The 14,848-nt window shown below is 41.3% G+C and overlaps 1 protein-coding gene across 2 annotated transcripts in view; it reads left to right on the plus strand.

Annotated features, from left to right (window-relative positions):
- Positions 1-12,050, plus strand: part of ADAMTS18 (ADAM metallopeptidase with thrombospondin type 1 motif 18) — a 78,717-nt gene extending 66,667 nt beyond the window's left edge. For both annotated transcript variants that reach the window (XM_074157936.1, XM_074157937.1), the window contains exons 19-23: positions 1,810-2,014; positions 4,553-4,744; positions 5,118-5,330; positions 6,414-6,561; positions 9,979-12,050. In XM_074157936.1, the coding sequence (XP_074014037.1) occupies positions 1,810-2,014; positions 4,553-4,744; positions 5,118-5,330; positions 6,414-6,561; positions 9,979-10,094 (874 nt within the window). In that variant the 3' untranslated portion in view covers positions 10,095-12,050. The remainder of the gene's footprint in view (positions 1-1,809; positions 2,015-4,552; positions 4,745-5,117; positions 5,331-6,413; positions 6,562-9,978) is intronic.
- The last annotated feature ends 2,798 nt before the right edge of the window (positions 12,051-14,848 follow it).

A 14,848-nucleotide genomic window follows, 5' to 3' on the forward strand; every position in this document is an offset into this window, starting at 1 on the left:
CAGAAGTCTGCATTGCAATAGTCCAAGTATTTATAAATGAGACAAAAAGGAAACTTCTGACGTGTTCTGGAATTACATAACTATTGACTTTTCACATTAATATTTCTTTGTCCTGAAATTAGTGCTTTTTATATTTCCCACTACTTTTGGCAGTTACTGAAGTTACTAGACGGAGAGTTGGGATTTCTTCTATTCCCAAAGGAATTTTTCCAAAATAGGCTTTTAATCTATTTTTTAAAAATTAAAATTAGCTTTGTTTTCAGGCAGATGTGAACAGACAGGCAAATGGGAAGCTGTTCATCTTTCACACAGTAAGAAGAAAAATAGCTTTCTTGTCACTACGACTGTATGTGCATGTGAGCTGCTGCTCCAGTGGCCACAGGGCTGTGAGAAACCGTGGGAAGCAGGACAGGCCAAGCAGTTGGATTAGAGACCAGAACCTTTTCTGTGGCATAAATTATTAAAAATTTGTAAAACTGCTGTTTTAAAATCTGTTTAAATTCAGCGTTGGGTCTTTGAATAAGAGTTCTCAACGAGCAATCATTTAGTCATTCATAATTTCCTTTGTTTCTTCATTTCTGTCTTTCTGTCTTTTGTTATTTACGGTCTTATGTTGCAAGCCTTCGTGGACAAAGACACTTGGTTGTACTTGTGAAGAGCCCCGCAAAGGCTGGGGTCCCACTCAGTGCTTCAGTCATAGGAATATCGAGCAGCTACTGACATTTCCAAACTGAACATAATCCTAAGCAATTGGCAATAATTTTTCAGCCTTTGTGTAACTTCGGTGACATGATGCGTAACTGAAGCGTGTCTGGGACAGTATAGATTTGCCCGACAGCTTTTGCTGGTTAAATTTCCTGTTTTATTTAGATTCTACAGCATCTGTCTGCCAAATTTATTAGTCTGGGGACATTTAAATCCTCCAGACACTAATGACAGGGCTGCTGATTTTAGCAGCAAGTTCTTTTTTGTGAACAGAGGCCAGTGAGGTTTGACATAAATACCAGTGGACAGCACCACGCCAGCACTTGTCGCCCCGTGTGAGTGTATCTACGCACAAATGCACTGGGAGGTACACGCTCGGCTCAACTGGCCCCGTTCTTCCCCCGCCACAGCAGCTTCTCCCTCCTGCCAGCCTAGGTGAATCCTCCTCCCCTGCCCCGTCTTCTGAGAGAGGTGTAAAAAGGAAAAGAAGTACTAGAACTGGGCAGAACTTTCCAATAATCGAATCATATCAATTTACAGAACTCTCCATCTAACTGGCTTCTCCCTCTGGCCTCAGGTCCGTTAGGCTGTTTGGCGGTCTCTGCAGCAGCTAAAGTGACAAAAAGTGATCATCCCACCATTTCTTTAGGAAAACAGCATTCTTTTCCTGGTTTAGAGAGATCTGCTTCAATTAAAAGCATAGGCATGGTTAAAAAGGAATGGTGATTTCTTAGCCAGACCCTTAGGTCTTCTACATACTCCACCAGCCTCAATGGCAGCATCTCTCTAAGTCCCCGTGGAATTCCAGATTCCAGGATGGATTCATCATTCAGGCAAGCTGGTTCTGGCAGATGAGAACTGTAAATAAGTAATACTAGTTTTTCTAGTTGTGTGACTTAGAGTTCATCCCTAGCAAAATGTTCCATGCTTTGAAGATAGCTCTGTAACTAAGGCTTTTCGATTGCCTGAGCAGATATCAGCACATCGGGCGAGCAGGCCAAGCAGAATTCCTGAATAACCCACATTTCATAGGTGGCTCCTACGTATTGATTTTATAAAGCTAACTGGACTCCTGTGTTTCTAACGCACATTTTCACCCTTAAGCTGGTCAGCAGGCGAATGGAGCGCATGCAGCAAATCCTGTGGAGGAGGGCAACAAAGCCGTCTCATTCAGTGTGTCCAGAAGAGGGCTTTCCAAAGAGAGGAGGTCGTGGCCCATTCGCTGTGTCCTGTCAGCACCCCGACACAGGTGCAGATGTGCAATAGTCAGGACTGCCCGCCCCAGTGGAGCCCCGGCCTATGGTCTCAGGTAATCTGGAGATAAACTTATGGTTTTTTGTCTGCTGGCATAATGAAAATATTGCCAAAAACTCTGCTCTAGAAGAAGAGTAGTGCACTTTGTGAAGCTCAGTGTTTCGCAAGTGGCTCTGTTCATGAAGGTAATATGTAAACTGTGTATATATTTTAACTAGACTTCACAAGTGCTCAGACAGGGCTTGCTGGAAGGGGACATGTGATGTCCTTCTTGGCACATACAAACGGATAATTTTTTTCTGGTCTCATAATTTAAGGCTCTATCAATTCTTCAAAGCCATTAACCTCCCTCTGAGGTTACTTCCCACCAATATGAGCTTTTCTCAGAGATGACAGGCAGTCAAGGAATGAAGAAATATTTGCGGTTAGAGTTGCATATTGACGCACGCACATATGTGAATTGTGGGTTGATAAATTTGTGATTTACACGTTCACTAATCACTTCTGTCCTTTTGCCTTTGTTAGAGGAACTATTCCACTGCAAATAGAGCACTGCTGCAGTTAATTGCCAAGGGCATGAGGCCCCTGGGCAGATTCCTGTGTGTACACACCCTGCTTCCCAAACCTGCGAACTGCCTGGGCTAAAAAACACACACGGGCTCACACAAACCACATCTCTGCTCTTTCCTTCACTGCTACGGATGCTGGGACAGGCTGTTAATCTAAGGATAAATGAAGTACGGGGAAATACGGGACTTAAGAGCGAGCTGACAGTACACTTACATCAAAAGGAGCTACGTTATGTTTATTTTTCCATCTTCATTTAGTGAGATACCTGGTGGATTTAAATTTACTGAAAAAAATCTCTTAGTTCTGTGTACACTTCTTGGTATTGTTACTCTTTAGGAGTTACCCAGGAACATCTTGACCTAAGCGTTCCCTGCTGAGAAGCACAGATTGCCTCTCCAGGGGTGTGCCCTGTAACGTACCATGACTGACGACTAACGGCTCAATAGTCCATCCAAACAGAGTTTTAACACTCAAAAAGAAACGTTTTTCTTTCAGTGTATGTGAAGGAAACCTTAGTGTGGCAGGAGATGACAAAAATCAGTTATGATGATTAGATACTTAAAAAGGAAGAGCAAAGTCTTCGAACAGTCACACTTTCGAACTTTCCTTCCTCTAAATTAAAAAAAAAAATAATTAAAAAATCCATTTTTTTTCTTCTCAAATATGAGAAGAAACTTCTTTCCGGTGAGGGTGCCAGAGCCCTGGAACAGGCTGCCCAGGGAGGGTGTGGAGTCCCCTTCTTTGGAGATTTTCAAGACCCGCCTGGATGCAGTCCTGAGTAACATGCTCTGACATGCTGTGGGCAGTCCTGCTTCGGCAGGGGAGTTGGACTAGATGATCTTTATGGTCCCTTCCAACTCTAACAATTCAGTGAAATTCAGTGAAATTTTCCTCCTCTTTAGGATGTGCACAATTCAAGTTGGGATTTTCAAATAAGCCTATAAAAATTAAATCAGCAAGTCCTGCTGAAATGTAGTGAACAGGCCTATTGAACAAGTTAGAGAAGATTTTAAGATTCAGCTGAAAGCTGTTCTATCACAGGCTCAAGGGAGTTAAGAGGAAAAAAAATGCAAAATACCCAACCTCTCTACACAAATCAGAGTCGTTTTAAATGAAAGAAGTTTTTTGTCTGTTTGGGGGAAAGATTAAAACCACGCATTTTCAGCATGCAGATATTTCTGTTGCATCCTGAGTAAAACTCTGCCTTCATGGAATCTTTTAAAACCGTTTGATTTAATACAGACAGTGATAGTGCAGGATTCTGCCTTGGAACGTTGCCCTTTAATTATTAGCAAAAAGAAGAACAATTCAAAGAGGATGTAAGAAGGTACAAAGCTGGTAGCATTCTTTCGGGGCCATTTATTTCTTCATTTCATCAGAAATGGCTCATTCCTGCATTTTGTTTTATGCTAAGGCAAGGAAAACTATAGATGCCTTTTCAACTGAACCACGGTTCAGAAATGCGTATTTATTCACTGGTGACTTGTCGTAAGCTGCAGCTGTAATCTTGGCAATTAGAATATCTTCAAACCATTGTCTGCATCAGACTCTTGTAGTGAGATTCCTTTGGTTATGTAGAGATTCCCTGGGTAGTTTGCTCTGCCTCTATCTCATCCCTCTAGGCCAAGGTGAGGACAAAATAACAAATAGCTGAGAAGATCTTGCCGTGGGAGATTTTGCGATGGGAGGTTTAGGACCAGCTTTCAACTGCGCTGTCCGGGGAAAAAAGCATTTCGCTCACAACTCCAACTTACCTCATCTACGGAAGAGAGATATTACTTATCTGCTCTACATGGGGGCTGTAAGAGTTCGTAGTTTACATTAAGAAAGCACTTAGAACAGTGTTTTAGAAGTGACATACAGATGTTACTGTTACTTAATTACCAAAAAAATTTCAAGTTTACTTATATGAGAATGGCAGCTACACAGCACATTAGCCATGGTTTTTATGCTCTGCTGTAAAATACAAATAATGCCAATTTTCATTTCCTCTAGTTCAAATGAGCATTTCTTTCCATCACAGTGCTCCAAGACTTGTGGGAGAGGTGTTAAGAAACGGGATGTCTACTGCAAAAGTACTGGTTCTCCCAAGGTTAAAATCTTGCCTGAAAGTATGTGCAGCAGAGACCATAAACCTGAATCCCAGCAGACCTGCGTGCTCGGCCGCTGCCCCAAGAACGACCGACTCCAGTGGGTGATTTCTTCCTGGAGCGAGGTAAAGTGGTGCCGTTACCCGACTCCCTGCCCGCCTTTGTGTTGGAAACGTAGACTCGGGGACACACACAAACCCTGCGGGGGAAAGAAAGCTGAGCTGTCACTTGAAAATCAGGTGTTGTAGGCAAGCCGCTATATAAGCACAGTTTTTGACATCCAGATGTAGTCAGATGCACCCCGATGTCTCTGTTTTTCATGACTTTCACTGACTCGAATTCATATTTCAGTTTACACATTATGGAACATGGTCTTTGTAGGTTTAGTTGTATAATGCTTTTGTAGTTTCCCATAATTTGGGGTCTCTTGCACAAAGCACGTTCTCCTTTATCTGAATGTGTTTCTATAGATTTAAAAGGTGTGCTCTGCCTTTGCAGTGCTCAACCTCCTGCGGCCCAGGTGTGCAAAAGCGAGAACTAAAATGTGGTGAGAAAAGCATCCACGGCAAATTGATCACCTTTCCTCAGAGAAGATGTAGAAACATCAAGAAACCGAACATCGACCTGGAAGAAGCCTGTAACAAGGGAGCCTGTCCATCCCAAACGCTGTATAACATGGTGTCTGGCTGGTACTCCTCACCCTGGCAGCAGGTAGGAATGGGAAACTCTCACCTCCCAAGATTAAAAGATTAAGCTACCGAGATTAAAGGTAACTCCGGTCTTACATCGTGCTGTAGTCAAACGTCCGATGGTGTGAAGGAGGTATCACCAGTGCTAACAGTCCACAGGTGTCTCCTGCACATAGCCGTTCCCTAAAGAAGGTCGCACCACTCAGCCACTGAAACATGATGCAGCTGGTCCACATCCGTCATGTACTTTGGTGCAGCTCATTTCTTTGTCCTGAAACTGAAGAATGTCACCGAAAAATGTTATTCATGCTCGAGAGGCACTCCATTCCATGCTCATTTTCCAGCACTTTCTCTGAACTGCACTGTGGTTGAACTATTACATATCTATATGCACAATGTATTCGAGCGTCTGCACAGATTGCCTGGAATTCCCTAAATACTATGATTAATTACGGGATCAGTCTGTATTTGTTTCTACATTCTTGCAAACAAGCTTCTGTATTTCTGGAACTTATCTACTTTATGAGTCACATATCAATGAGACACACACTCATTTAATAACATTTACATGAAACAATGTATGCCTGACAATTGTAATCAGATGAAAATGATCACATTTATCTTAAAGACAACTTTTCATGAAACACATACAAGTAAAAGGCTTATTCATTTTAAAATACTTCATAGATCTTCCTGCAAACGCATAGTGTTTTTCCCCAGATACCGCCATAATTGTGGTTCCAGAGGGAGTTTTATCTCTGTTCAGACAGCAGGATTGGGCCCAGAGGCCCAGAGTTCAAAAGAAATCAGTGCAGACAATCAGGAACAGGTTTTCTAAAATGTTCAGTGTCTGTCTCCACGCCTAAGTAAGGAACCAAATTTTCAGCCGAGTCCTTAAATAACCAAACTTTTGGGAGGGAGAACATGCACATGTCTTTGAAAAGCTGGTCCTGATGGGGATTGCTGAACAGCAACGCATCCGATCCTGACCTCTCTCTCTTTGAAAGTCTCATCCGAAGCCCCTGAAAGTTCCTCCTTTGGCTTTCACAGGCTCCCAGAGAGTCTCTGCAATGAAATATGGCTTTTACTTTCTTCTTCTCCACAGTGTACAGTAACGTGTGGAGGGGGAGTGCAGACCCGGAGTGTACAGTGCCTGCGCCAAGGAAGACCAGCTTCTGGGTGCTTGCCCCATCAGAAACCAGCAGTCCTGAGAGCCTGCAACACGAACTTCTGCCCAGTCCCTGTGAAAAGAGGTAAAACTCAGCTCTACGTGCTGCAGCAGGGCTGGCTGCTTAGAACTCTAGATCCAGCAAAAATCACCTTTTCCACTTACACCCACTGAAGATTAGTATTTGGCATGTTTCCTCATGAATGATTTTTTCCCAGGCGTTCCAACTCCACGGTTATTTTCTGATACTACAGCATCTCTCTTCTCAAAGTGAACCCTCTTACAGCAGACTTGAGAGTGTAACTGACAAAGGAGATTTAAAAAACAGGGATATGTTAAAAAAAAAAAGTATGTCAATAAGTTATGCCATTTGGTTCTGAGCTGCTGCTTTATACTATCTTGTTGAATAGCATAGAAGCATCCTATCCTGGTAGTTTTATGATTAAAATTAGCAACTTTTGAACAAAGCAATAAGAATTTGCCATTTATTTTTAGTCTTCTGAAGTCTGCCCAAGCTTCAGATTGCACCCATATCCTGGGAGCCCAAAAATGCTTTGTCTAGAATTTACTTCTCTTCTTCCTGCTTCTGATCAGCGTATGACGTGCAGTCAGGGAACATGATGTAAGCTCTGTCCACACTTGTATGTCTGCCGTGTCCCTCTCCACCCCTTCAGGGTGTTTTGCAATCCTAGAGGAGCAGGAGCAAGAGGTTTTGTGTCGCTCTGAATGATGGAAGGGGAATTCTCTCAGAACCACCACAGAGAGAGAGCAGTGCTTTAGCCCCATCCCGTAGATTTGCTTACAAGCCGGTTACAGTTTGTGACTCCTTAACTGCGGGGAAAAACACTCATGGAGGTCCAGGTTTGTCCCATATAACGCCAGTTATCTAGGTATGCTAAGGCACTTTAAACATTAACTTTCAAAATACCGTACATTAACTGTCTTGTTACCATTTTAAAACCGGGAGCTGAAAGTAACCTCTATAAAACCCAGGGGGAATTGGAAGAGAAAGGTGGTAATGGAGCTGGGAGCAAAGGTCAAGCTCCTGCATCTTGTGAACTGACATTAGCCAAGCACCCCCCAGCTCCACCACCCAAACCCCGTAAATCCCAGTGCTATCTTAACAGGCCACTCCGCTGCAGGGTATCAGACCGGTATATCAAGGGTATATACCAATCCGATACCGAACCCAAACAAGGATATATAGATGAAATGGTCCCAAAAGGGATACGTAAATAGTTCTGGTGTTTTTAAAAGTAAATGTTCTTAACACTTCAAATTAACCTTCCCAAAAAGTTCTGCTGTACTTTGGCGTTTCTGTATTACATCCTTTTCTGTCACGATACAGCAAGCACTTTTCTTTCACCCCTGCCTTCCTCCGCTATATTTCATGTCTGGAATAATGTCTGCTATTAATTTTGGCCTTGGCCTGTTTCTCTCTCTCCTCACATCTGCAGGAGCCCTTTCCCCTTTATTATAACTGGGTCGTCAGGCTCTAGAGATCAATTATCTCCTCACTGCTCTCTCTCTTTCTGTCTAAACCAGCAAAAAGAGAGGGGACCAGCTGTGCTGGAATTACATCGAGGCAAGTCAGTCTCTGTTATCAGCCACGCAGCTCCGGCTCAGTGATCACAGTCCAGAAATTAATGTTTCAGGGAGAGTTTACACACTTTTCTCAACAAACTGGGTCATTTTGATCCTCTGTTAGATGCAGTTACGGTCACCCTAACTCCTAGTAAATCCACTTGCTTAAAATGAAAGAAAATTTAAACAACATAGAACTGAGTAAATAGAAATAAGGAACTGACAGCCTGATCCACATCCACTGAAGTTTGTGGGACTCTTTGTGTTCATTCCAATGGTCTTTGGATTAGGTCCCAAGAGTACAGTTTTTGGCCATACCTCTGTAATGTCAGCATTGCACTCCAAGCTTCAAAAGGAGCATAAAGATTTATTAACGTTGCCTCCCAGTGCTTCTAAGTGTTTTTAAACAATAATTCATAATTTTTGAAAATTTACCCTTCCATGGCAGCAGAGCTTCTTCCTGACTTTATCAGAACAGCTTTCCTCACGTTGTGCTGTGCGTGTTTGTCATCCGTTGTCTGCTTTGGGTCCTCCCCGCGGCACAACTTGCAGGTGAAAGCCGGTGCAGAACTCCCAGCTCATCCCACTGACGCTCCAGTAAGGGCAGAAAGGGAACGCTGCGGAGCGGAAAGGCTGCAGTTCAGTACCGAGCTTCCCAGTCCCTGCACAAGTGTTTGTTCAAGGACAGTATCTTCTTTACATAACATTAACATTTACAGACAGGCTTATGTTTTTAAAAACAGGAGTAAAATGGCAACTTAAAAAAAAAAAAAAATTATTATTATTATTTTCTTATTCACTGAAATAAATTTAAGGGTGATAAAGCTATACAAAATCACCTTTGCCCTCATATAAAAGGGAATCAAAACGAGCAAAGTGGTGACTAATCGAAAGAAGTTCCTACAGAGAGACAGAGATGACTCCTGGCCCACAGAATAGGCAGAAGTTGTCTGTGCTGTGTGAAGGAGCATTTATCTTCTGTGGCTCAGCTCGGCTGATCTGAGAACGCAGACAAAGGTGGCTGGATTTTTCTTCACTGTCTCCTTGTAAATTCCTTTTATTGACCATGTAAACAGTAGTTCTGAGAGTCGAAGGGAATCTTTTCCCATGCTCACAGGAGATTTCAGTTTAGCTATAAATTTTGCTAAACCTCATTTAAATGTCCTACTGCTCTCTCAGACATAGTGAATTTGTTTATAAATCATCCATATGAATCATCACTCTGCTCTTTTGAAGAAACACAAAGCATTTACTACAAAAGTGGAGAAAGGCGCAGCTATGAGATGTTTTTAAAGCGACTGGGCTGTGTACATACATGATCTGTACATCAACTTAAGTGAAATAAAATCTTAATTGAAAAATATGGTTTATTTGTAATTGAAAGCTGGACTTTTCAGAACTAAGCATCGTCAGCCCACCTCTTTTCCCATTGCAGTTAATTAAGATTTCACCAAAATCCCAGTCAAAGTCCTAAAAGCCTGACTCACGCCACCTGGCCAAAGTGTCTAGGAAGAGAGATTTCTTAGGCTCCCCGGATAGTCTCAGTCCCTCTAGAAAGTGTTGGAACGCAATCACACAGTTTTCCTGAACTTCAAAGTGTGCTCTAACTTTTTCAATTCTAAAATATTTATTATCTTTATTTTTTATTTTATTTTTTCATTTAATTTTTAATCTTTGGTTTTAATTAGCTGCTCACCCTCCTACTATAATAGCTCTATCAAATTAACAAATTTGATCTCTTAACAAATTTAACATTTCTGATTTGTTATTTTTGAGATGAAAGCTAGTGCATGGTTCCTGTTCTTTGGATTGAGTCACCCGTGGCATTTTATACATTACCAAATGTGCAGAACAATTGCCCGACTTCTAGACTTGCTAAAACACAGTCTTACCACGCTGCTGGATTTCTCTCCTTCAGATGATCCTTCTTGTGTGGATTTCTTCACGTGGTGCCACCTGGTGCCCCAGCACGGTGTCTGTAACCACAAATTTTATGGCAAGCAATGCTGTAAATCATGCACGAAGAAGAACTGATAGCAGCGTGTTATCTGAACCCTTCAGTGACAGGATTCTCTTCTTCAATTTATGTTGGAATTAACTTTGCTATGAGGCAAGACACTGTGCCACATAAACCACTGATGGAAGAGACGGTTTTTTCTACGGGAATGTCTGAGGTACAGTAATTGTTGGATATATGTTGAAAAAGGAATGTTTCTTTCTTTTTTTTTATTTGCTGACCTCACTAAAGTACAGGGTACTATGGATCACTTGAACACTGAGACTCGAGGGGCAGTTCTTCTTTCTTTAAAAGTGTCATTTTGCACTGTCATATGTTATGAGGAAGAAATTAAGGCAAGGAAGCCTTTTCTGGCTAATTTACCAGAATGCAAAGCAAGAGAGATTGGGAGCTCGAGGAGGAAGGTTCCAGCCTGGCAGCACAACAGACCCCACTACCAGAAGCGGTGCCTTTCATTTTTTTTTTATGATACGATGGTGCCAGGGTAAGGCAGCTGTTTCCTGCCACTGTCACAGAGAGACATTCCAATGGCTGTTGTCTGGAGAGCGCAGCGTCACGTGTGTGGCCACAAGAAGTAACTAGTGCACTACAAAGATATATGGTGCTTCTCTATTAGACTTGCTGCTGGAAAAGCAAGTTTTGCATCATGCTAATGTTTTATTGTTTTGAAGAATTCATTTTCTGCTTTGTGTAGAAGCTCAGAGGTGGTTAACTAGTAACTTGAAATGTATTCCTAAAAATATTCAGCGTTAGAATATTTGGACTTTTAATATTGCTGTGTTACAAGTAAAATAGAATTTCATATTTCAGCTAACTCAAGGAACTCAGACTTACTGAGATCAATGGTTATGTTTTCAACTTTCTAAGCTCATTAGATGTGTAATTTTAAAATTTAAACTTGATATTTTAAAGTAGTTTTTTTTCAGAAGCTAGGTTGTTTGAATGCCAAGATACTGAAGAATGTCTTCCTTTTAATCTCAAATCTCTCCGCAAATTTTGATCCAGCCTTTAACCACGGGAAATAACAAGAATATTACAGTCCATTAATTCATGCTAAATGTCTCTAAATAGTTATTTATTCACACAGGTTATATGAAAAAAAGAGAAAAAGATAAGTGGATGATTTACTCTAACCAAATAAAAGTCAATTCTATTTTTATACATTCTCCTAATACTTTATTTAGTTCAGAATCCACCAGCAAACAAAAGAAATGTAAACATAATGATATTTGTAATCCCTCAGTATTGAGATGTGCGGTGACACTATACAGCAAATGGTACAATTTAGAAAGTTTCTGCATTGAAAAAACCCCAACCTTTTTGCCAAACCCACCCAGAGACAGAGCTGTGTTCTACTGTAATTTTCTGGGGAGTGCCTACGAGGGACATATTTATCTAATTCCACCCAATCCCACAACTTCGTTTGATGAATGTAGTTCAGTTTTACTGTTTTTTTAAAGTATCGTTTCAGCGTAAGATTAGCCAGCTCAGCACTAATGCCAGACAGTGGTCACTTCAAATTAGCAGTTCCTTCTGCAACAATTTAAATTAAAAACATGTATTCTGTGATACTCTAAGAAATGGTGATTGGAAACATATCTCAGCCTACACCGCTCTGTCTTGATATCGGACATTGTGTAATTATAACCTTTTTTCTAGTAAAACTACAAGGGTTTTTTTTGTTTTGTTTTGTTTTTATAATTGTGTCCTTTTTATTATTTGATGTAAAATAATTAATTTATTAATGCATAGCTTTTTCCTTTATATTTCTTTGCTCACTTCCCTAAGTGACAACTGAGGAAAGAAAATGGTAGTGTCACGAAGTATGAATTATGGTGTAAAAAAAGCAAAAAATATAAATGTAATATTTAATTATTTTATAAGCTTTGTAATAAAGTACTCTAACTGTTTCATTATATTTGGAATTGCAAAATTCATGAATAAAATATGGAGGTTATAAGTAAATAACAAGTAACATAAGTGGTGTATTCATTCACTTGCATTTCTGTTGATTGTCCCATAGTACCTTTAAGTAAAACATTATCCTGTTTTCTTCTGCTAGTAATTGGCTACAGCAATGTCTGTGCTCGGAGCCCGCGCCAGCTCTGAGGAGGGGCAGCGACAAAAGCTGCCCACAAGAAAGGCCCCATCTTTGGGGCAGTGGAACTTTGGGCACCACAGCTGAGTATGACCCCTGCGTACCCTTGCCCCAACCAGTCAGGCCACGGATGGGTTAATATTGGCGGGGACCCCTCAGAACAGTGGATTTGAGTGTTAACAAGCCCTTATGATGAATGGGATGGAGGTCACTCCTTTCAGGCACTCAAAGTCAGGCGTATGCGCTAAGGTCATGTGAAACTCCTCTACTTTTGAAGGTTCCATTATACTGGCAAGCGAGGAATGTACGACTGGTTATTCAACAGAGTGAATATATTGTAGTTGCCTTTTAAGAGCAGAAGATGTTTCTCATTTGAATGACTACCCTACCCCTGCAGCAGCTGCCTTGGACTGTGCCCATTTCAGGCACAAAATGCAAAATGGACATAACTTCATGATTTTATTTTCATAACAACACAAAAGGTAAAACACACAAATATACAGCTGCCCCTCCGCCACGCGGAAGACAAAACTGACCTCTCCCTTCTCTCCCCAAAGACAGTGGAAACTTGTGTATCACGGAACCCGCGTGATTCTTCCTGCCTGTGGAAGGTGGTTTGCAAGACAGGAAGCCTCATTTGACATAGCGTTAGGTTTTACAGCCTCTCCCCTCTGCCTGGGCATACTTTATTTTTCTATAAATGACTCAGCTAAGAAGTTTCCAAGCCAATCCCTAGTAGGGAATACGCTGATTTACTGGATCATTTCATATATATATTTACTCTCTAACATGTATTTGCTGCTTTTCCCTTCATTCACCATCACTCAGTTCTCCGACAGCAGCGAACTATATGGAGTATTGTTGATAGGAAATACTGGAAATGCTTCTGGCTTGCAGTATAATCTAGTAGGCGATAATAAGCAATAGATCAGTCTGCTCCTGAAGGATTCCCAGCAAGCGCTCTTTTGAACATGATTGGGACTAGTGATTTAGATAATTAATATGCCCACACAAGAATTCAGACTCTAAACTGCTTTGTGTTCTAGGTTAGAATTTTGGAATTAAAATGAACTGACGGTTGTCAGTGAATTACAGTGTTGGAGATGGATGTTGAAAGAGGAAATATTGCATAAAGATGTGCTATTGTGTGGTTGGATCAACCCCAAGTCCACAACTGTTTTATGGCTGAGCCCTTACAAGGATATTTGGTATACAAAGCTTGGCAGTTTTCTAGAAGTATATTGCTGCAAGGCTCACTTTATAAAGCAGAATGGGGTCTTTTCACAAAGGAATAGCTCCGTTTCCTGTAGTCAGATTTCATCACTCAGGTAAAGGATGCATCTGCCTAAAACTCAAACAGATATTTAATGAATGGCTTGATTGTGTAAATCAAACTCAACTATCTCGGATGCCCAGAAGACATGAAATGTTGGAGACAGATTAACGTTTCGCTGCATGTGGTTTTATGGTAACATGATCCACTTCCCATATTTCCTTTATTTTTCAGAAAATCCTATTCAAAAGCATCAATAAAATAAATTGACATTATTATTTCTATTGTAATAGAAGTCCAGCCCTACTGGGTCACTGGGACCCCATTGTGTACGGCATTGTACACACATGTCATGAAAGGCTACAGTCCTGAGCGTACAGCGAGAGACAACAGGAAAAGAACATGTTAACAGTGAGCCCATTGTGATTGGGTGAAAAGGTGCTGCTGGTGGCTCAGTGGCTGCCTGGACACTGCAGAACACTTCAAAGGCAGCTCTGTGCAGATAAGATCTGAAAGAACAATATTGAGGAACTTTATCTTGACACTGTTTCAAAAGCAAACGCTGAGCATTGCTGAGGTCTGAGAGGACAGCAGCGGGGGAAGGCAGTGGGAAGGAGGGAAGCTGGGAGACAGTGGAACCAGTCAAAAATGAGGTGAGTTCAATGCTGAGTCCTCACCAAGACAGTGACTATCACAAGAGGAAACTCATACATAGGAGTCATTCACACTGCTAGCCTGGCAGTTATCAGGGACAACAGAGGTGAGGTTTTGGTAAGGCAGTAAGTCTTCTTTCCATCAAAAAAAGTTCTGACAGAAGGAGATGCAGCTGCCGGAAAACGCCTTCAATGTCCCAGCTGGGCAGAACTAGGGACAAAACCTGAATTTCTCAATTCACAATGCAATGTAGTAATGTCAAAACCAGTGTTCCTCATGCTCCCTGAAGAAAAGAATCTATCATGGGATCTATACTTCAAGCTACTAAATATTTTACGTACTTTCTGTTCAATAATAAGTGTTCAATCATGAACAGCATCCATTTCAATTTCTGGATTCTGCTAATGGAGGCAAGAACCGTCAGGTAAGCCCTAACTGCCAGGCTTACTGTCTAAGTGTTAAATCAAGCTATTGTCACTATACATTTCAGCCTTAACTGTTATGTACCTCCTGCAACTTAAGATAGACCTGTAGTACCCCTTATGTGACTTGGGCTGCCAATTTATTATATCCTGTTGTGATAATGTTCACTAATCCTTTCCTAGTAACACAGGAGAGCTGACACAAAAGCTCATTCAAGAGCATGAAAGGGTTTATAATGGAAACGTTTACTCATGGAATTCTTACCTATGGGAAGCAAACATTTCAGAGAAAAGCATACGCAAGAACTCCCTCTTTGGGATCTT

Source organism: Numenius arquata, chromosome 13 (assembly GCF_964106895.1).
Source record: "Numenius arquata chromosome 13, bNumArq3.hap1.1, whole genome shotgun sequence".
NCBI lineage: Eukaryota > Metazoa > Chordata > Aves > Charadriiformes > Scolopacidae > Numenius > Numenius arquata.